At 37.5% G+C, this 23013-nt stretch overlaps 1 protein-coding gene across 1 annotated transcript in view; it reads left to right on the top strand.

Annotated features, from left to right (window-relative positions):
- The first annotated feature begins 947 nt into the window (after positions 1–947).
- Positions 948–23013, top strand: part of LOC125237376 (chloride channel protein 2) — a 129055-nt gene continuing 106989 nt past the window's right edge. Inside the window, exon 1 of the mRNA XM_048144389.1 lies at positions 948–1508. Within this exon, the coding sequence (XP_048000346.1) occupies positions 1440–1508 (69 nt within the window). The 5' untranslated portion in view covers positions 948–1439. The remainder of the gene's footprint in view (positions 1509–23013) is intronic.

Here is a 23013-nt window from a genome sequence, read left to right as displayed (position 1 = left end):
AGATAGTTGAAGGGATGGAGAGAGACATAGGCTAATTTTTGTCTCTTTCTAACGCAAGCCGCGAGCAAAAGCCGGTCTACCTATAAGTAGGTATCCATTTGAAGGCTCTCCTTCCTTTCTTTCAACTTTATAATTTTATTAGGTGCCTACCTAATTACATAGATACATTGTTATTGATTGTAGAAGTACCAATAGCCGTCACCATCAATAAACCTAACGTAAGTTAACCTAAATAAGTAATGTATAAGAAAGCTGTAACTGTCAGTTACTAACTGACCACGTTTAAGAGTTCAGTTCAGTTATTAGTTCTCATGGCATTGTCCATTGGGACAATTTCGCCAGCGTCTAGGTTGTGGGAGCAGAGAATTCCTTTGAAGGTCTTGATCGTTTTCTATCGAGTTCTTGATCGGTTGAGAGAGCTATAATCCTAAGGGAGGAAAAAAAAGAAAAGAGCCAGAGTTATATAGAGGGAGAGTTGGAGCCCTTGGGACAATAACTTAAATATTTTTAGTTACTCAAAAGAGAGAGGGAACAATATATCATGAATGACCGCTAATGCTTGCTCCATTTAAACCGCGATTAACCATGAATATTCATAGCCAGTAATGCCCGTGGACATTAAAATAATGAGCCGATTACTCCGAGACCAGGCCGAGATGTGCTACAATCGTGTGACGAACTAATATACAAAAACAACTCGCCAAAACAATGGTCACATTTGTTTAAATCTTTCACACCGCAGTCTTATCCTTCCGGCATAGTTACCTATTGTTTAACAGTCAAACGGATTAAAGATTATAGTCACATGATTTTTTGCAAACTTTCTGTAACTGATAACGTTCTTTCTTATCAGACATCGAATAAATGATTAGACAAATAAAAGTCATTGTCAAGTCGCGCGGAATGAAGCGCGCTAATCAAACTCAGTCGCGTTCCGAAACGAACGATTGTATGTTGTCGCGACACTTTTTTATTTTATTCTGTAAATAGAACAAGCGATTTAAATGCCTATTTTACAGAGTCAATTGCGTGTTAATAATACAAGCACAAAAACTGTTGTTATAAAGTTCAAGTTCAGGGACGTTGTCTTATAGTGGGACTTTTCAAACGCACTACGAACTGTCACCTCGTTTGACAACTTCAGTCGGTCACTGGTTGACAGTCGGTTTAAACGTGTGTAAATAAACATATCCGGTCCGAGCGCGCCATCAATTTGCATTAAATCGCGTTTATTCAATTACATAAACTTATTACAGACGGCCGGTCCTTGTTTGAGCCACGGGGAGACTGCAGACCATGTGACCATGCTCGGACTCTGATCGCCGGCGGATTAAAAAAAAAGTTTAGTTGATCCGCGAGTGAGCGATTCACCGATCTCGTTCGCATTGTTTCGCAAATTCAGTGTTTGTGTGTTAAAACTATAAACTTTACTGTTCAAAATGAAGGAAATACACAGGAAGGAGGAGATTTCTGATGATGAGTCGGGACTGGGGTATCAGAACACTTTGGTAAGTTATCGATGTTTGTTAAACTTTCTATTTTCTAGAAAATTTCTTTGGCTAGACGACAACGGTTTCCTGGTTCACGTATCGCGTAGGTATGTGTTACCACACATAAACAGAATAATTGTTATTTGATTAAGTGCTTTGGCTTATCTGTAATGAAACATAATTACGAATTTCGGAGATATACTCGCGTACATACATTCTTTGTTAAGGTCTATTTACATAATAGACCAGAAACTACTAGATATGAAATTTCGAGCGCATTGATATGTAAAACAAAGCTGATATTATGTGGCATTTAAAATCTCTTATTATTACTTGTTTTCATTATAGGTAGGTTACTTACATACATAGTCTACTTAGGTATGCACTAAACTGACGTAACATACCTACATACCACTCATATATTGGGTCATTAATATTATATGGTACCTATATATGGCTATATGAATATTGCATAGAACCTTTTATGTGTTAATTTACCTCATAAAAAATATTGTTTAAAAATGTTAAAAAAAAAAAAGTTTTATTTACAGTATTATTATACATACATACATACATACATACATACAATCACGCCTGTTTCCCAGAGGGGTAGGCAGAGATCACGGATTTCCATTTACTACGATCCTGACAAACCACTTTCGCTTCACACACTTTCATAACATTTCTCATACACGCTCGTCGGTTTCGAGTACTTCTGACCTGGCCTCTTTGCAATATTTCCCCGATTTGATCAAGAAAAGTTTGCCTAGGTCTTCCACTACCAACTGACCCTTCCACTCCTTTTTCATATACTTTCTTCGTTAATCTCCTCTCATCCATCCTCTCTACATGCCCAAACCACCTTAACATACCCATCTCAATCTTTGTCACCACATCTACATCCACTCCACACTTCTCTCTTATCACGCTATTTCTGATCCTATCACTCAACTTTACACCAGCCATGCTTCTTAACGCTCTCATTTCTACTTATTATTATACTTAATCCAATAACATGAAGCCCTTTATGTTACATAATTATTATTTCCTATCATAAACTTAACTTTTAGAGGATCACATAAACAATCATAATTATTGTATTTAATTATTAATTTAAGAAATTTAGGAAAATCTTATACATTACTGTAACTAGTAATGCATTTAACTACTTTTATAAAACACCTACATTCTCCTAAATAATATATTATGACCTACTAATAGTGATCTATAGATCCATACATTTTCTTCCATAAATTTTTCATAACTTTTCTATTACTGAACTACATATATTTAATAATTTTAAATAATAAATTAATGTTCCAGAAATACAATAACATAAAAAAATTTATGCAAATATTTTTTATCAGTCTCAAATAAATCATGTGTAAGTATCATGTCTCTTTTATCTATAACAAACATATCTCTGGTTGTTATCAATAATACCAAAATCAAAAGAAAATGAGATAAATATTATGCAAAAACATTATAAAGAGAAACTATAAGTAGTCATCAAGTTTTGAACTCTTGTGGAATGAAGGTTGTCTGAGCTCAATGAGAGTGTGGTGGTAACAGTCAATAGCACACATTGTACATATGGCATTGCAGGTGTTGTATATTTTACGGTGACTGCTTACTAGTGGCGGCTGGTGAAAATTTCTGCTAGGCAACACTGAGCAAAAAAAAACCTACCTTAACATTAGGTACCTTACTAGTAGTCAATTTTAGGCAAGCCGGTGGGAATCGGCTTGTATGGACCAGCCGCTGCTGCTGTTTACTGTCTGGTAGGCTGCAGGCTGTTGTTATATAATATAATGGACTCGGGCTTACAGGCAAGAAAGCCTTCAGTTCTTGGGAGGCAACTTGGCAATAGTTTTTACTGGGCCGTATTAGCATGTTTTCCCCACTACTTTCTCCTCCAGTGATTAGTGACTAGCAAATATATACCTATCCGAATTACCTATATGCCATAAATTTTACAAAAGGTACGAGCAAGGCAAGGATTTGTACCGGCTATGTTTGGGTTCAAAGTTACACTATTTTAAAACTATTTGGACTGCTGCTTTCCAATGATTTCATATACATAATATTATGAGCATGTACTGGTATGTACCCAACTTAGTTTAGAGAGAAAAAAAAACAAAAAAACGTCTTAGTAGTAAAAATCGATGTCTTAGTTTTTTTGACAAGTTGTTATACAATTTTAAAACTATTTGGACTGCTGCTTTCCAATGATTTCATATACATATGAGTATGTACTGGTATGTACCCAACTTAGAAAAAAAAAGTCTTTGTACCTAGTAAAAATCGAAGTTTTAGTTTTTTTGACAAGATGTATGTTGTTATACAACATAATTAACATAACTAATCAAAGTGGAGGGCACTCATACAAACCAGGCCGTCTGTGTACCTTTCACATTATCTTATCTCTAATTGCTAACATACAACTTCGTATGTTCAGATTGAAGTACCTACATGACATATATGACCAATGTACATGACTGAAGTATGTGGGTTAATCTGTCTGTGATGTCAAGTATATAATTCTAAATAATTGGTAATTAACAATTAATTAATTTTATATTAAAATTAATTCAATTCCTACTCTTTTAAGGACTCATGGTCACTACTTAAGAAATCACTATTTTAATACTTATCACTATTTTTCTAAAGCAGAGTATTTTGTACTGTGTCAATGGCAAACAATTTTACGGCACGCTTGATTATAAGCGATCACCGTAGCCTATGGACGCCTTCAAATACAGAGGTGTCGCATGCGTGTTGCTGACTTAAACACACTGAACTGCACTTTAACCTGGCATAGCAATTTACGTATTCGTTATAAATACTAGAGTATAAACAAAGATTATTTTAGAAGGTATACTGATATTGCTAGGTTGATATTTTGGAAGGTCTTCCAAGAAAGTCGTTTACGGGCATTATCACGAGAACAATCACCAAAAATATTTTTTAAAAATATTTTAATTTTATGTTTTTCCTACTCAGAATCACGAGCCCTTTCGATCTAGGACACAAAACAAGACACAAAAAAATGGTCCCAAAATTATCTATTAATTTTCATACTTTCCACTTTGTAACCGCTGTTCAAAGTGTTTGAAAAATGGTAACGAAGTGGAAAAAATAAATTTGGGACGCTTTTTTCCGCCTAGTAGGATGAAAAGGGCTCGTAATTCTGAGTAGGAAAAACATTAAATTTACCTATTTTAGAAAAATAAGTTTTTGAATCTTTTTTCGCGAAAATGCCCTTACAACTTTTCGACTCTTTTTATAAGCACATAAGGTCGAAAAGTGGTAAACCACTCTTTTGGCTGACTGTACCTACTTTTTTGGCAATCTACCTATCTATCTGGGTGGCTCACTTCGCGATTCTATCGACGCGCTACAAGTACCTGCCGGTGGCCGCGAGTTCGCGGCTCATTGAGTGGTGCTGGTGGCGACCTTCTCGCTGCGGTCCGTTTGTTTTAGAATGCGGCATCCTGTGAACATCAAAGGAGTGAGCCTTCTGTACTTGTACTATTTATGTATTCTGTGACTTTATAGCAATTGAGGCTTGCAGGTTACTGTACTTAACCATTCACAAAGATCATAATGACTTAATGACATTAACGACCCAGAATAAAACCAATACGACATGTTTACAAACAATTTGCTTATCTGTTTACTATTGACACTATATTACATTGTTAACCTCATTTATCGTACAATTTGGAACATTTGCGGATGTATTATGGAGATGGCGCCATTTTGCAGTGCAACTACTTATTCACTTTGTTCACAATTAATGTAGGTACAAAAAATTAAGCCAGCGTTCCCACTTAAGCGTCGCGTGTCTCGGGGCGCGCAACGGACGTCCGCGCCACGCCACCTGAGTGTAATTCAAAAAACGTCTCCTCAGTACATTTTGTATAGGAAGGACGTAAGACGCGCCGCCAAGCGGCGCGGCGCGCGCCACGCCGCCGCCACGCCACCTGGGGCGCGTCTTACGTCCTTCCTATACAAAATGTACTGAGGAGACGTTTTTTGAATTACACTCAGGTGGCGTGGCGCGGACGTCCGTTGCGCGCCCCGAGACACGCGACGCTCTGATGTGGCCGGTCCCTAAGATTTATCGACGACCGGTCTGGCTCAGTCGGTAGTGACCCTCCCTGTTGAGCCGCGGTCCTGGGTTCGAATCCCGGTAGGGGCATTTATTTGTGTTATGAGCAACAGATATTTTGTTCCTGAGTCATGGATGTTTTCTATGTATATAAGTATGTATTTATCTATTAAAGTATGTATATCGTCGGTTAGCACCCATAGTACAAGCTTTGCTTAGTTTGGGGCTAAGTTGATCTGTGTAAGGTGTCCTCAATATTTATTTTTTATTTTACATATGTCTTTGCTATTAAGTACTTAAATACATTACATGATCAGAAGTTCTTGAGACGTGTTAAATAACTTGTCACGTATTTCATTGACACAGTGTATACTTAAACTAGGTGACGTACCGTACGTCATAGCTTCATGTTCCACTTTTTTATTACATTTACAAACCATAGATGGAACAATCGATGTTTTTATTTAATGTGCGACTTCATGCGATATTTAATGTGCCATGTGCGATTCATAAGGGTGACTAATCAGCACGGAAAGAAAGCGATCTGTGTGACTTCTATGAGTTCGCAAAAACGACGGGGTGTTATAAGTTTGACGTATCTGTCTGTGTGTGTGTCTGTTTGTCTGTGTGTCTGTCTGTGGCATCGTAGTTCCCGAACGGATGAACCGATTTTGATTTAGCACAAGCCTAGACGTATCTGTCTGTGTGTGTGTCTGTTTGTCTGTGTTTTTTTGTCTGAAAGCTGAGTTAGTCGGGAGTGTTCTTAGCCATGTTTCATGAAAATCGGTCTACTATGTCGCGGTCGGGGGTTTTTTCAAAATTTTAATTTTGTGGTTATTAGTTGCCTACGATACGATAGAAGTTTCGACCTGAAAATAAATGAATCCCTTTGCTCACTAGTGAAAAATATGTTATTTACTTATTCGGTAGCCATGAATATGTATGTAGTGCTTGATTATTATAAAAACCAAGATATCTAAGTATTCAGAAAGTTTGTTCTTTTTGACTAACACGAATAGTTACATAATACAACCATACCGGGCTGGCAAGTATGGTCGGGCGATAAATGATAAAACATCAGGCCGTCCCTATCGCACTATTTGTAAGTTCGATAGGGACGGCCTGATGTTTTATCATTTATCGCGCGACCATGCTTGCCTCACAGGTATTCATTTATTTTCGTACTGTTTTTCTATCACTTATTGTAAAGTGCCGACTAATTGGCCTTTTTTCCGACTAGTCGCCGACAAATCGCCTACTAACTAGCTTTTACCCGCGGCTTCGCCCGCGTAATAAAAGTATTCTTATTGAAACGTTTACAAATAAAAAATAAGATTTTCATTTGGATCCGTAGGTTTCTTTGTAAAATACATCATCATCATTCCCTTGCCCTTTTCCCATTATTTGGGGTCGGCGCAGCAGATCATCTTGTTCCATTTCTCTCTATCAACCGTCATTTCCATACTAATACCTTTCACTCTCATATCATTGTTCACACATTCCATCCATATTTTCTTAGGCCTTCCACTACCATTGTATCCATCCACTTTCATATTTACCACTCGTTTTATAACATTGCTTTCATCCCTCCGCATTACATGCCCATACCATGCTAACCTACTTCCTCTCAATTTCTCTGTCACTGGTGCTACTTTCAGGCTTCCTTTTATATACTCATTCCGAATCCTATCTAGTCTTGTCACACCACACATCCAAATACATCTGTCCGCGATTATTTCGATTAAGGTAAAGCGGGGCAATTCTCGACTGGGGGGCCTTTGTAACTGATCTATTTGCTGTACGGTCTGGTTTTGGCTGACTGTACCTTACACATATTACTATTGTTTTAAATAAATTCTTGCAATAATTGTAGAATTTTTACACAGCGACCACAGCGTAGGTAGTAGGTACGAATATTGTATTTTACATATATAAATATTTATACTGGGGAAACTTCATACAACCCACATAGCCAGTATCTCGACGCTATGGTCGGTAGGGTAAAAAGTACTTCCTTGCATTATCGCTTAAAATTTTTTCCATTTTGCTTATACTTATGGCAAACGTAAACATATAAAAGGCAAGCAAAACAACGATCTTCTTACAGCACATTGAATGTAATATGCAGGATACTCGCCGATGCCTACTTACTAATCCCTTCCCACTGAGCCACCTGCATTTTACACTGCCTAGATATCGATTGCCGACCGATTATTCCGACCCCAATCCCTATTCTTATCCCCGTCCCTATCTCTATCTTTGTCCCCGTCCCCGTCCCGTCCCTGTCGCCGTCCCTCCCCTATCCCTATCCCCGCCCCCGTCCCATATTTTTATCCCTATCCCTATCCCTGTCCCTGTCCCTGTCCCTGTCCCTGTCCCTGTCCCTGTCCCTGTCCCTGTCCCTGTCCCTGTCCCTGTCCCTGTCCCTGTCCCTGTCCCTGTCCCTGTCCCTGTCCCTGTCCCTGTCCCTGTCCCTGTCCCTGTCCCTGTCCCTGTCCCTGTCCCTGTCCCTGTCCCTGTCCCTGTCCCTAACCCTAACCCTAACCCTATCCCATTCCTGTGCCTGTCCCTGTCCCTGTCCTTGCCCCTGTCAAATTATCATGCTAGGAGGTGAACTTTGAAAAATCCTTTCTTAGTGCTCCTCTAAGGAACTTCCGTGTCAATTTGAAATCTCTTGAACCAGAAGTAAATATAAAAACTAAAGCTATACTTATGGCTATTTTGGATATTTTAACCCCATTGCACAACAACAGGGGAGAAAATTTCTTTTCCACCTCATTAGATTTTAAAATAGTTGTATTTATCGTGATCAGCGACCCGATAAACCATAAAAACGATACCCATATTATGTTTTTGACTTTACCCCTTTAGGGGTCAAATTTTCAAAAATCAGAAACATGTATTTAGTCATATGTCTTTAGGAATCCTCCTGTGAAGTTTCAAATAAAATAGTCAAACTAATCTTGTTTCCCCATACAAACTTTGAACCCCCATTTCACCCTTTTAAGAGGAGAATTTTGAAAAATCCTTTCTTAGTGCTCCTCTACGCCATATAAGGAACCTGTGTGCCAAATTTAAATTCTCTAGGACCAGCGGTTTCGGCTGTGTGTTGATATGTCAATCAGTCAGTCAATATCTTCTTTTATATATTCAAACCCCATTGCACCACAACAGAGGAGAAGGTATTTCACTTCCGCCTCGTTAGATTTTAAAAACGTTGTATTTATCGTGATCAGCGACCCGATAAACCATAAAAACGATACCCATATTGATTTTTTGACTTTATCACCCCCTTTTCACCCTTTCAGGGGTTTAATTTTCAAAAAACCTGAAACACGTATTCAGTCATATGTCTTAAGGAATCTTCCTGTGAAGTTTCGAATAAAATAGTCAAACTAATCTTGCTTCCCCATACAAACTTTGAACCCCCATTTGACCCCCTTAGGAAGTGAATTTTGGAAAATCCTTTCTTAGTGCTTCTCTACACTATATAAGGAACCTACTTGCCAAATTTGAAATCTCTAGGACCAGCGGTTCCGGCTGTGTGTTGATATGTCAGTCAGTCAGTCAATATCTTCTTTTATATATTTTTTTGATATTTAAACCCCATTGCACAACAACAGGGGAGAAGGTATTTAACTTCCGCCTCGTTAGATTTTAAAAACGTTGTATTTATCGTGATCAGCCACCCGATAAACCATAAAAACGATACCCATATTGATTTTTTGACTTTATCACCCCCTTTTCACCCTTTTAGGGATTAAATTTTCAAAAAACCTGAAACACGTATTCAGTCATATGTTTTAAGGAATCTTCCTGTGAAGTTTCGAATAAAATAGTCAAACTAATCTTGTTTCCCCATACAAACTTTGAACCCCCATTTGACCCCCTTAGGAGGTGAATTTTGGAAAATCCTTTCTTAGTGCTCCTCTACACTATATAAGGAACCTACGTGCCAAATTTGAAATCTCTAGGACCAGCGGTTTCGGCTGTGCGTTGATACCCTTTTTTGTAAGTTTGTAAACATGTCAGTCAGTCAGTCAGCTTCTTCTTTTATATATTTAGATATGAAAAATAAAGAAAATTACTTCGCTGAATAGATAACTTGCTACAGATGTAATGCAAAAAGGTTTTCGTATTTTTCCGGAAACGTTCGTATTTGTCATGCTAGTTCAGTCAATGTCAGTACATCTTATACTGAGACTGACTGAAATAGCATGACACGTTCGTAATGTTTCCGTAACAATACGAAGGCAAATCTTTTCGCATTACATCTGTATGACAACTGAGTAACTTGTGTTGCATCTCGGACCGTCAACATCTCCATTTCCTGAGGATGCCTCGTAGAGAATATTGTATTTTTGGGGATTTTCAACTGATCGATTTTTCCATGTTTAAGGGACTATCTACACACAGGCGACGCATGTCTTAAGACGCGGAACGGACGTCAGCGCCACGCTGCCCGAGTGTAATTTAAAAAACGTCTCCTCAGTACATTTTGTATAGGAAGGACGTAAGACGCGCGCCCAGGAGACGCGGCGCGCGCCTTAAGCGACGCGCTTCAAGCGTCTTAAGACATGCGTCGCCTGAGTCTGGGTTACGTACGAGAACTCGCGTACGAGTTTTATTACATTGCGGTATTTGATGGCTGTGCAAAATTGTAAGTAATTGCAGCTTGCAGCCCGCAGCAATGTAACTAAAATCGCATGCGAGTTCGCACACCGTCTAAATCAGGTCTTACACTATTAACTTGAGCTCCGTCTGTATCCGCTGAACACGTGTGACCAGTGGACACCCCCAGTCGTAATTATCCTGCTGTACCTTACAGCAGCGGCTGGTCCATACAAGCCGATTTCCACCGGCTTGCCTAAAATTGATTACTGGTAAAGTACCTTAATGTTAAGGTTAGGCTTCTTTTTGTTCAGTGTTGCCTAGCAGAAATTTTCACCAGCCGCCACTGGTACCTTATTTATTTTACTGATTTGTGGTGTCCACAAGTCTTCAAAAACGTTTGATATCGAAGTCTATCTCCAAGGTTGAGATTGAAGTGTCTTCTATATTCAGCACCTAATAAGGGAACTGACGGCCACTTGAGACACATGGGGGGAGTTCAAGTCGAAATAATGGGATCACTATTATATTATATCTTCAATTTAGTGTAGTGCGTATTACATAGGTACGTCATATCAGTACGAAACGTACGTCATATCAGTACGAAACGTACTGATATGACGTCCTAAATTTTTTCCTCGGATAGCGATGCCCTCAGAATCCTAGGAAACCCGAGCTTTAAACTTTCCCCAGTACAGTAGTAGGTTGTTGTAATGAAAATAATGTATAATATTAGTTAATGGTTTTCTGGTACAATTTACCAGGGTAACAATAATCTACTCGTGTAAAGTAAGCGCATTTATTTGTGTGTTATCATTTTATCATGAAACATATTTATTTTCACGTCGTCACCAATATTTTAATTGGGATCTTGACCAGTGTCCAAATATTTATTTTTTTCACGTCACAGATTCGGCATAGCCAATTTCTCTGCTTTACCCGGTTGACTTCGAAAGAATTCTTTATAGCATTAACCCCTGGAACGCCGTTGTCCAAATTTTTCTACTGAATTAATAACCTTCATATTCATATATTCATATTTTTTTACTGAATTAATAACCTTCAGTTTGTTAGTTACAGTTTAACTTGTCTGGGACAGATCTGGAACGTGGCGTTAGCGGGTTAAGATTTTTTTTTGTATACTCGTATAATAAATCAAAATACCTTTTTCTTCCTTGCTACTTTGACCCCTTCGATCAGTCCCGGATCCCCCAGAAGGTATGAAAGCACTTTTCTGTCCTAGTACTTTTATCTTACGACTGTACTAGGAAGTATGCAGGCAATGACATTGGATTTATTATCTTATTTATTATCCCTAATCTTATCTTTTATATTTTATCCGTTTCGCCCAACTACCGTGAACACCGTGATACAAGTCATGTGTTCACAGTTTCACATTTCTCTACGATAAGGTTTATCTGTGTTATGCTTTTTAGGGTTCCGTAGTCAACTAGGAACCTTTATAGTTTCGCCATGTCTGTCTGTCCGTCCGTCCGTCCGTCCGTCCGCGGATAATCTTAGTGACCGATAGCACTAGAAAGCTGAAATTTGGTACCAATATGTATATCAATCACGCCTACAAAGTGGTAAAATAAAAAGTGGAAAAAAGTGTTTTGTTACGGTACCCCCCCTACATGTAAAGTGAGGACTGATTTTTTTTTTATTCCAAACCCAACGTGTGATATATTGTTGGATAGGTATTTAAAAATGAATAACGGCTTACTAAAATCGTTTTTTGATAATATTGATATTTTCGGAAATAATCGCTCCTAAAGGAAAAAAAATGGGTGTCCCCCCCCCTCGAACTTTTGAACCATATGATGTGTTTAAAAAATATGAAAAAAATCACAAAAGTAGAACTTTATAAATACTTTCTAGGAAAATTATTTTGAACTTGATAGGTTCAGTAGTTTTTGAGAAAAATACGGAAAACTACGGAACCCTACACTGAGCGTGGCCCGACACTCTCTTGGCCGGTTTTTTTTAATTCCCGATGCAAAAACGACGGGGTGTTATAAGTTAGTTTTTTTTTTGTCTGAAAGCTGAGTTAGTCGGGAGTGTTCTTAACAATGTTTCATGAAAATCGGTCTACTATGTCGCGGTCGGGGGTTTTTTCAAAAAAAAAAAAAAAAATTTAAGTTGGAAATGCTGTTAAGTATAATTTGTTAAACAAGAGGTGGGTAGCATTTATGTGTAGAGTATCATACTAAGTTGCAATTGTGAAAACTTGTTATATATCCAATGAAACCATTTTTACATATCTTTAGCATACCTAAGATAGCATTTAATTCGCTATATTTATTTTATGACATACAGTTACAAAAATAAATATTTTTTTTTATAAAATATTTTAATAATCCAAATAATGTAATAGTAGTGTAGGTATACACTCAAGAATATCGAAAATTGGTTTTATTTTTTCTTATTTGAATCTTTTCCGTCTTGCTCTACTGTAGAATTTACAAATGCCTATATAAATTTCTGTATTTAAATAAATTAAAAACACACAAAATAAGAAGAGAATATACGTCATTTTTCTGAAGAAGAACAGTAAAATAAGGAAACACAGTGCATGAACTCATGCAAACATTAAGTGCATCGTAAATCTGTATTCACCATGAAATGCATAACTGATTTTATGATAATATGCACCGTCGAGTTCACAAACATCTCCACATGCCAACATGTCAAAAACATGTGTACACGTCTCTAAGAAAAAATATTAAGTCGTGTATACATATATTTGGAATGAAGGTTTGTGTAGATGTTTGTGAAGGTGGTTGGACATAAAACATATCTCAGTACTTAATAAATCTGAGGTAAAACCGGAATCAGCAGGAAGTGGGTCAGCATTGAGCGTGGACTTCAGAGCGGTTTACACGAGGATAGTAACATTGGTTGGATTGACGAGAGATGTGTCGATCACTTGTTGTGTTCATTCAGCCCAGTTCCCTGGAGTTGGAGCCGCAGGTTACTGTTCCGGCAGCATTCCCCCACTTCCTTCTTCAAGTCTTCTTGGTTTTCCTGCAAAACAAAAGGACATCTTTTAGTTCGACATCCTTGAGTTCTTCTACTCCTAGTCTGTCTCTTCCGAATGTATTGCCGCATAAGTAATACATTCCTCTAACAAGTGTAGGCTTGTTTCCTCCATACCACAGTGTGGACAGGATTTGTCATCTCTTATTCCTATTACCTTGAGGTGTCTATTGAGAATGTTGTGTCCAGTAATTATCCCTGTCAACGTTCTCAGACTGCTCTTACCTAGATTCAGCAGATACCAGGTTCTTCTTTGGTCCATGCCTTCGTTCCTCGTAGTCGCCTTCCTGTATAAAGTTCCCACTTTCGCGTTCAGTACCTCATCTGGAATATCAGTGATATTGGGAACTAAGGGATTAGTGAACGAAGGCATGGACCAAAGAAGAACCTGGTATCTACTGAATCTAGGTAAGAGCAGTCTGAGAATGTTGACAGGGATAATTACTGGATATCGCGTTCAGCCGTCCAGGTCAGCCGATCGGCTATGATCGTAGTACTGCAAAATCGTTGGTAGCGAAATCTGTATAGAAATTTTAGGATCTGCTTTACGCCCTTTTCATAAGATCCGCAAATGTCCTTTATTAATGTACCCATTCTTTCGTTTGGTGACTTCTTTATGAAGCTCACTAGCCCGGGAAAGCCAATATGTGTGACTCCTTGAAGTGTTCCGACTTCTGACGCTTACTTTTGGATAGGGTTTTGGGAACTAAGGCAGACCTCCGCTGCCCCGCAATCCAAGGCCTTTTAATTTCCCCCTAGATTAACTTAACCTGATACTAATTTAAAAGTAATTTATTCAGAGACCATATTCTTAAATCCGCAACGCATACTACGTCAGCTGGATACAAACTTCGTTATTAGCTACAAGCTACATCAAAAAACCTAAAAGTACATACTTAAAAAAAAAAAAAAACATAACACAGACACATACACACCTACAACTCAAAAACACCCTGCTACTTACATTTAAGTAAGTATAAATAGGTAGAGAAAAAAACTATTAGGTTATCAACTCTGCTAAGCAAATTTTTTTTTGTTGCCTGTGCCTTACTCGCTCCGTGTAAACTCGGCCTAAAGCTTTTGTACTCATACACACGTTGCATAATTATCCTTTTTTGTACTGCCTATGTCCAAGTGCAAGGTTAACGTGGACAAGGTAACTTTACTTCGTTTAAATAATTTCACGAAGCGTGGAACGAGTGTTTTATGTTCGTAACTTCGTACTATATTCTGTCAAACAAGTCTGTCAGTAAATAAGAACTAAGAAAACTATAGGTATCCTTTTCTCTAGCACCCTAAAAAAAGGATGCATATAGTTTTCTTTGTTCTTATTTACTGACAGACTTGTTTGACAGAGTATAGCTTTTGCTGGGCTTCGCTCGCGTTAAATTGGATAATTGCGGAATCCTCTATACAAACTTACACCCCCCATTTTAGGGAGGTGGGGGGATTAGTAAGAGACAAATAGTAGCCTATGTCACTCTCCATCCCTTCAACTATCTCCGCTTAAAAAATCACGTCAATTCGTCGCTCCGTTTTGAAGTGAAAGACGGACAAACAAACAGACACGTCACATACTTTCCCAATTCAAGTTTTCAAATTTGACCCTACCGAATTTATACCTACCACGTATACACCGTGTCTCGAACCTTCTAAAAGTTCTAACAAATGTGTCTTGTACCTACCCTACATGATAGTACTCTTTATTATACTGTGCTATACTTTTGATATCATGTCGTCGACTTAATTTATTTATATGTACACTATCACTCATAAATCTCATAATATAGGTATTATAGGTATCATACGCATTTCGTATATTATCTACGATATCGTCACTACTTTTAAAAAATCTCGTATCTCACGCTGTCCCTCGTTTTTTTTAAAGTAGTGACGATATGCCTAATTATATAATAGTACATTGTGCAACAAGGGGAGGAACTTGAATATTACTAACGAGAGTAAGTTAAATCGCGACGGCTTGCCGGAGCGATTTAAAGACTCGAGTTTGTAATATTCATACTCCCCTAGTTACACACAATGTTTTTCATCACACTTGCAATATTAAAATATGTAGAACGATAAAAAAAGTTAAATACGATAACTAGAAATTTCATAACTCCCTCGGGAGAATGATTTTACTATAACTCACGCTCCACCTACGTGCAAAATCACATTTAGTGTGCGAGTGTGATGAAAACAAACAAAAACAGCAACTGTCAAAAACCTTTTAAATTATGATAATCCCAATAAATTAGAGGTAGAAATTTAATCCAGTTTATATTGCGGTTAAAATCCCCCAATGCCGTCACCTTTTTTGTTTGTTTACGTATGTTAATTCGCAAACTTGTATTTTTTCAAATCCTGTTTTTTTGTGAAATCAAGTTTGTAAGGGAAAAAAATTGGTTTTTTGGTGATGTCACAGTGGACTGTGGATTATGAATGTTTTATTGTGCCCATTTGGTTTTGGCCCTTTACCGGTATTTCCCTCCGATCTCCGCACTTTTTTTTTGTTCTTCTCTGTTTGGCGTAAAGGTTAGAGAGTGCCATGTAGCATTAAGTCCGCAGTTACAGTAATTTAAGATTTAGATTAAGTATATAGGTATTAAGTTTAGATATAGATTTTACCTATCTCATATCTTTGTATTCACTGTGTTGTGGCAATAAACGAATCTTCTTTCTTTCTTTCATTTTGTATCTGTATATGTTTACTGTGCAATAAAGTTTATATAAAAAATAAGACTCCTTGCTCGAGCAAAGCCTAAGATCATGGGAAACCAAACCAGTAATGACCATCTGATACTATTTTTATTTGTTGAATTTGACATATCGCCTTCGTTAGGCTCATTAATAGTTTTTTTCATCAGATTCTTTCTAATTGAAAAAAAAGAATCTTAATAATCATTAGGAAGTAATCAGGGTCATGGTACACTTGTTCAGTCATTATTATTAATAACAAAAATAACTCAATAACGGTTAGAGTTAAGTTTCAATACTAGTTTCTTAGAGAAATTAGCTTTAAATTACCTGAAAAATCTCCTGTTAAAATAAACGGAAATTAAAAACAACACAAATGTATACAATTTTACGGTTTTTCTTCGGTAGATTATAATATTATAACGAAAAAATTAAATAGTCTGTTAAATTGTGAATTTTACGTTGCGGTTCACACTATTTCGTCAGTTTATATATTATAAATATAAATAAATATTGAGACACCTTACACAGATCAACTTAGCCGCAAACTAAGCAAAGCTTGTAACTATGGGTGCTAAGCGACGATACATATACTTAAATAGATATATACATACTTATATACATAGAAAACATCCATGACTCAGGAACAAATATCTGTGCTCATCACCCAAATAAATGCCCTTACCGGGATTCGAACCCAGGACCGCGGCTTAGCAGGCAGGGTCACTACCGACTGAGCCAGACCAGTCGTCAAATCTCCTAGTTAGATTACAAATTAACGAATTTTACGGTGACAATACATTTGACATAAGAGATAATAAGGATCAATCACGGATCCAAATTACCCGGAAGTCGAATACGAATTCTACATATTACTTGTTATAAATACTACCAAAATAAACAACAATTTATCGTAATCTTAATAAAATTCTCTCTTAATTAGCGCATTACGCTCGTTTAGTAATCCCTGATAACGATGGATTAAGGTTGTATGGCTGATGAAATTCAACCGTCTGACCTGAATACTCGTAAATTGCGAACGGACTTATGCAGATTAAAAATTGTTGAAAGTATTATAGTACGGGTCCTTGTCCTAACAAAAATCTTTTTTATGGTCCCATCCGGAAAAAGCATGAAACTTGGCATTAATGTAGCTTTCATATCAGGGATGTAACGGAGCTCTGCTTCTGCTTCCGTTTCTGCGGAACTTCCGTTTTGTTTTACACATCCGCTTCTGTTCCGGTTCTGTTATTTTTCAAACGGAAGTTATAGCGGATGTCGGAACCTAGCGCAACGGTGGGACATGAGCGGCGTACATCAAAGACCAACAGGTCTATACCTGTCATTCGCTCATCTCTCCGCTGCCACGTGCTGCGATATCAATCGCTTCATTCCATTGCGCGCTAATATTTGTCCTGTCCACCTAGTTAGTAGCGAGTGAACAACTATTCAGTGGTGCAGGGCTTATTTACGATCCCCTTAGAAGAAAACTGCCGGGAGATAAAGCTGCTAAGCTTTTGTTTATTAAATACAGTTTACTTCTTTTACAATCACTCCATTTAATTTAAAAATTTAATTGTGTGCTAACAATTAGGTACATATATTATTTTTACTGGTTAGTTTTGGATTGTATTATACTACCTACGAGTAAGTTTTCTTTTCGTTTCTAAAACCTTTTACGGCATAATAAAGGTTTAAAAGGATTCATATGTGATTTTTAGTGATTACCTAAACAATTAAACATCTTAAAGTTCAAGGTGATTTAAATTTTTGGATTGTAATGAATGATATACTTAAATGAATGATATACTAAAAACCTAAGTGGGCCTAAAGGCTGATTACAGGCTGAACAGTAAACACCTAAAAGTTCTAGGTAATTTAATTAGTTTTGTTTTTTTCATTTTTTCATTTCGTTTTTAACATCTATAACTTCCGCTTCTGGTTCCGGTTCCGCTTCTGCTTCCGTTAAACTAAATTCAAAACTTCCGCTTCCGCTTCCGGTTCCGTTAAAACCACATCCGTTACATCCCTGTTTCATATATGTGGTCCAATGTCGATATGGAAGCACCCTGAAAAGTTAACCTCCAAATTGCTGGGAGGACAGAATGCCGGCGAATCTTCATCAGCGCCAAGTAACTGGCAGGAAGCTGCGCAGGATCGAGACAGGTGGCACGCTTTTGTTTCGGAAGCCAAGATTTAAGTCCAAAGATATTGCGAAGATTTACCTAATGCGGTCATCTAATGGAATGTATGAGTTTGCGAGCGACTCAGTGTAATTGCCGCTTAAAAATGTTTATAATAGGCAATGACCTCTTGTGTGTACCACTTGTACAATGAGCTGTGTGCGTAGCCGAATGCACAAACGCTCACGATAATATCCCTTTCGTAGATATCTATCTCTATCGCTCTTGCGTATTGGCGCGACAGAGCCAGACTACATTTCTGCGGCGTTTCGGTGGCATTTCACGTCGCAGAAATGCCATTCGGCTACGGGGCCTGTGCTCCGAAGAACTGACATAATACCTACAGGAATTTTCTACTAGTGTCAGGGGCGGCTCACTCCGCGATTCTATCGCCGCGCTACAAGTACATGCTGACGGCCGCGAGTTCGCGGCCTAATCAGGGGTGGCGCGCGTTCTCACGGAACGCACGTATGCACTTTCTATTGTTACTTTACGTTGCGAGTTTTTTTTAAGTTTTATATGCGATATCCGCGTGTGAATGGCTAATGCTTAGTTAAATAGACATCATGAATAAAATAGGAGAATCTTACACAGATCTACTATTGATTAAGTCCCACGGAAAAGTTCAATAAGGCTTGTGATGTTGGGACTTAAATAAAAAATATAAATACTGTATATATACCTAGAAAGTACCCAAGACTGGAATATAATAGTATAACATTTTATCTGAGTATTAATTCGTTTTAATCCATAGGCAACCCTATCGTCCGAAGCTGCGCACGTGCGGCTCGTTTCTTTGTTAAAATTTTGTAGGCATTTAAAAGGCGGCATTTCGTGAACATCAAAGCAGTGGGCCTTCTGTACTTGTACTATTATATATTCTGTGCTAGTGTACCTCTCGCCGTCAGCAGGTTGTTTAGCCGCCATCAGATATATGGGGGCGATCAAGATGCTCACAAATATCTAAATACTCTTCTATTGATAAGGCGTGTTAAGATGTTTTTGCGCGCCCGGCCGCTCAGATATATCTGATGGAGACTATTCAATTGTATGATTAATCACAATGCAATCAAAATGATCTCACACCTTGGAACCTAAATGGTAGTGTATTGTGTCAAGATCAAAAGGAACTTGCTCAGTCGCCGAGTCTGTGGAATAAGCTATAAATAAATAAATATTATAGGTATAATATTTTTGGTGAATACTTTTGCATGTTAAATTGTATCTTGTTTTTTTAATGCATGTTAATTATAAGATGTAATGTTTTGAAAAGAAGTGACCCGCCGAGTTTCTTGCCGGTCCCATAGTGGATACCCCCCTCCAGCTGAGGGGGGACTGAAATCTTCTCGAGGCTGAGGCGTAGGGTTAGAGCCGGCGTAGCTTTATTTGACGTTCATATGCGCATTGTAATATGCCTAATACTTGGAAAATAAATATTTCATTTCATTTTTCTTTTTAACCCCCGACGCAAAACCGAAGGGGTGTTATAAGTTTGACGTGTATGTCTGTCTGTCTCTCTGTCTGTTTGTCTGTCTGTCTGTGTGTGTGTCTGTCTGTGGCATCGTAGCTCTCGAACGGATGAAGCGATTTAGTTTTAGTTTTTTTTTCTCTGAGTCAGTCAGTCAAACAATTATAAACAGGAGTACGTCAACAGGCCTAGCACACACTCTAAAAAATGAAGACCAACTAAGAGCAGTTTTCTCTTAGTTGACGTTAAGTTAATCACTACAATTACGATCTTATATAATTCAAATAAAGCTGATTACTAAAAACAACAAGGGAATGTATGATTGAACTAATTACTTAGTTGTTTTGTTATTCCTAACCATTGTACACCTTGAATCAATTATTAACTTGTTAGCCATAACTATGTAACATAGGTTGATTCAATCCTTAGTTAAACTTACGAAGGTAATTTAGTTAGCGTAATTATTTTTCATGGAATTATTGAACAAGATCTTAATCGATTCAGTTACGTTGCAAAAGTAAGAGCAATCAAAATTACCTTATTTCATTTGTCTAAGATCTTATCAGGCTCGTATGGAATCAAGATGCTTGACTACGACTATCAAAATATTGATAGGAGCAACCAAATTTTTTTTAGAGTGCATGATGGCCGCGGGAGTATGTCGCCGCGAGATAGACTACCTGTCCTTATGTCATTAATACAATTAGACAAAGACGTGTCATCTATCTCGCGGCGACATACTCCCGCGGCCATCATGTGCTAGGCCTACAAGTAGGTATATAATTAAAATTACTTTCTAACTGTGGTTCAGTAAAAAATAACCTGTCCATTACGTTCACCGTTGAATAACACAAATAACATTCACACAAAAAATTGTACGTCTAGAACTAGATTTGCTTTTTGTCTAGATTCTATTCTAAGATTCAATTTACTATTGTACAAATAGATCCAACATAGTTTATTTTATAGGCAGAAAAACAGTATACATTGATCTGGCAGGCAAGCATGGTCGCGTGATAAATGATAAAACATCAGGCCGTCCTTTTCGCACTATATGTAAGTGCGATAGGGACGTAGCGATGCGATAAAGTTTATCGAACAGCCGGCCTACCATGCTTCCAATTTTATCACTTATCCACGTGGATAAGACATCTGTCACTCTCACAGTGACATACTTGCTAAAGCGTGACAGACGTCTTATCCACGTGGATAAGTGATAAAATTAGAAGCATGATACGCCGGCTGGTGTGCTACGCCCGCTGAAGTAATACAAAAATCTGAAAACGCAGGTACATTTGTCAAAAAAAAATCGTACAGGTTCAGGTGCGAGTCTGATTCGCATGTCCGCTTTTTTTAAATACAGTAGAGGTAGTAATATGTGAATTCCTATTTATGTAAAGGATGGTAAAGGTACCTGAATGCGAAGTACAATACGAACGTTTCTTATGAATCCAAATAAGATTAGCACTTATTCGATTTAGGAACGGGATGTGTTAAACCATACCTACATATACTGTGACCAGTCTGGTCCAGATTAAATGATACTATAGGTAGGATCACTTTGGAAACAGAATTCACGTGACTTTACTCAATCATTGTAAATTGCGGATAAGACACATTTTGGCACCTCTGTAGGGTAACAACATTTATAATGGGGCATTTACGAGGTTTTAGGAATACGGAACTTGATCAGATAAATATAAGAAAAATATGGATAAAGTAATTTTTAAATCCAATTTATATTTAATAACATACATACATAAAATCACGCCTGTGTCCCATGAAGGGTAGGCAGAGCACATGAAACTAACTCAGGTTTCAGTGCCACTCTTGGCCAATAAGGGGTTGAAAGAAAACGAAACTGTGACATTGCAGTGACAGGTTGCCAGCTTCTCGCCTACGCCACAATTTAACCCATATCCCACAGTCGCCTTCTACGACACCCACGGGAAGAAAGGGGGTGGTGAAATTCTTAACCCGTCACTACTCTGTATTTAATAAGTCAGGTAGAAATATATAAAGTAACTGAGTTGACCGTGACGTCACTCAATTCGATTTCATATTAATTCCTTATTAGCAAGACGTTGAAATACGTTTTGACAGTTCTTAAAAAGAAGCTGATTTGACTAGGAGGCAAGTAGTCTATTGTCACTGTTCATATTATTTGTACAAACGTTGAGTACATTTCCTCGAGGTTTTCGAAGCTGAAATGAATGTTTTTCAAGTGAGATTTTATTGGGGATTATTTTCTAATGATCTAATATTTTATAGCCATGGACCATCTTTCACATTATTTTTTACGTAAGGTAATTTACACTTAGGTTTAGTCCAATAGGCTAGTTTCCTACTAGTCAAATCAGCTTCTTTTTATGAACTGTCAAAACGATTTGTTAGTATAGAATTACTATGAAATACTGAGGAGTGACGTCACGGTCAATTAATTTACTTTATATCTTTCTCTTTGACTTATTAAATAGAAAATATGTTTAAAAATAACTGCTGTCCATATTTTTCTTCTAATTATGTGGTGCTTTATTTCGTGCACTGCATTAAATAGTACATTACGATACAAGTGCGTAAAAAAGGAAGTTCGAAACGAGTGGCGATAAATTAAAACACGACCGAAGGGAGTGTCTTAAATCGACATGAGTTACGAATTTCCTTTTCGCACGTGTATCGTACGACGTTTTTCAGTACAGATGAGCCTCCGAAGTGTCGACCTGGCATATAATGAACCACTTCTCGCACTAGTGCGTAAAAAAAACGCCATCTGTACTGAAAAAACTTCGTTTTTTACGCACTTGTATCGTAATGTACTATTATTTTATGTATAGGAAACTAGCCTATTCTGGTACTATAAGATAAGTATGCTTACTGAGCTTATAGTAAATTAACTACAAACTAGGTACTGCATCTGGGACCCCTAAGCGATCCGTGGACTGCACTTTAAGGAACCTAGTTAACCCTAGAACCTAGTTAAGGAACCCACCACTACGATACTGAAAACCTTGGTCAAACTATAAACAAAACATAAACATAATTTTTATTGAAAACAAGTATTGCATATTTACAATACATCCAACAAATACTTAAAATGTTCGATGATTTACATTTGCCCGAACTAGGGAAACCCTGTGTTTCAGGCGAGAGGTACGGCAAAACAAGGTTCAAACTTAATTTAATTCAATTTTAATGTTCACTTACAAAATGTATTTATTTATCTTTTATTCATTTCACTACTTAAGTTATTTATATAATATAACTATTTACATTATTATTTGCTTTGACTGACTCTAATTTGATTATTAAGTTTTGACACATTTATTTTTAATTCACCGTCCATTTTTTTTATGCTGTTAATAAGACACATAAGACCAATGGTATGTGCGCAAATGTGTACCGTTTTCATTGTTC

This window comes from Leguminivora glycinivorella, chromosome 21, assembly GCF_023078275.1.
Source record: "Leguminivora glycinivorella isolate SPB_JAAS2020 chromosome 21, LegGlyc_1.1, whole genome shotgun sequence".
Lineage (NCBI taxonomy): Eukaryota > Metazoa > Arthropoda > Insecta > Lepidoptera > Tortricidae > Leguminivora > Leguminivora glycinivorella.
Note: the sequence above shows the minus strand (reverse complement) of the source record. Positions and strands in the feature narration are given on the sequence as shown.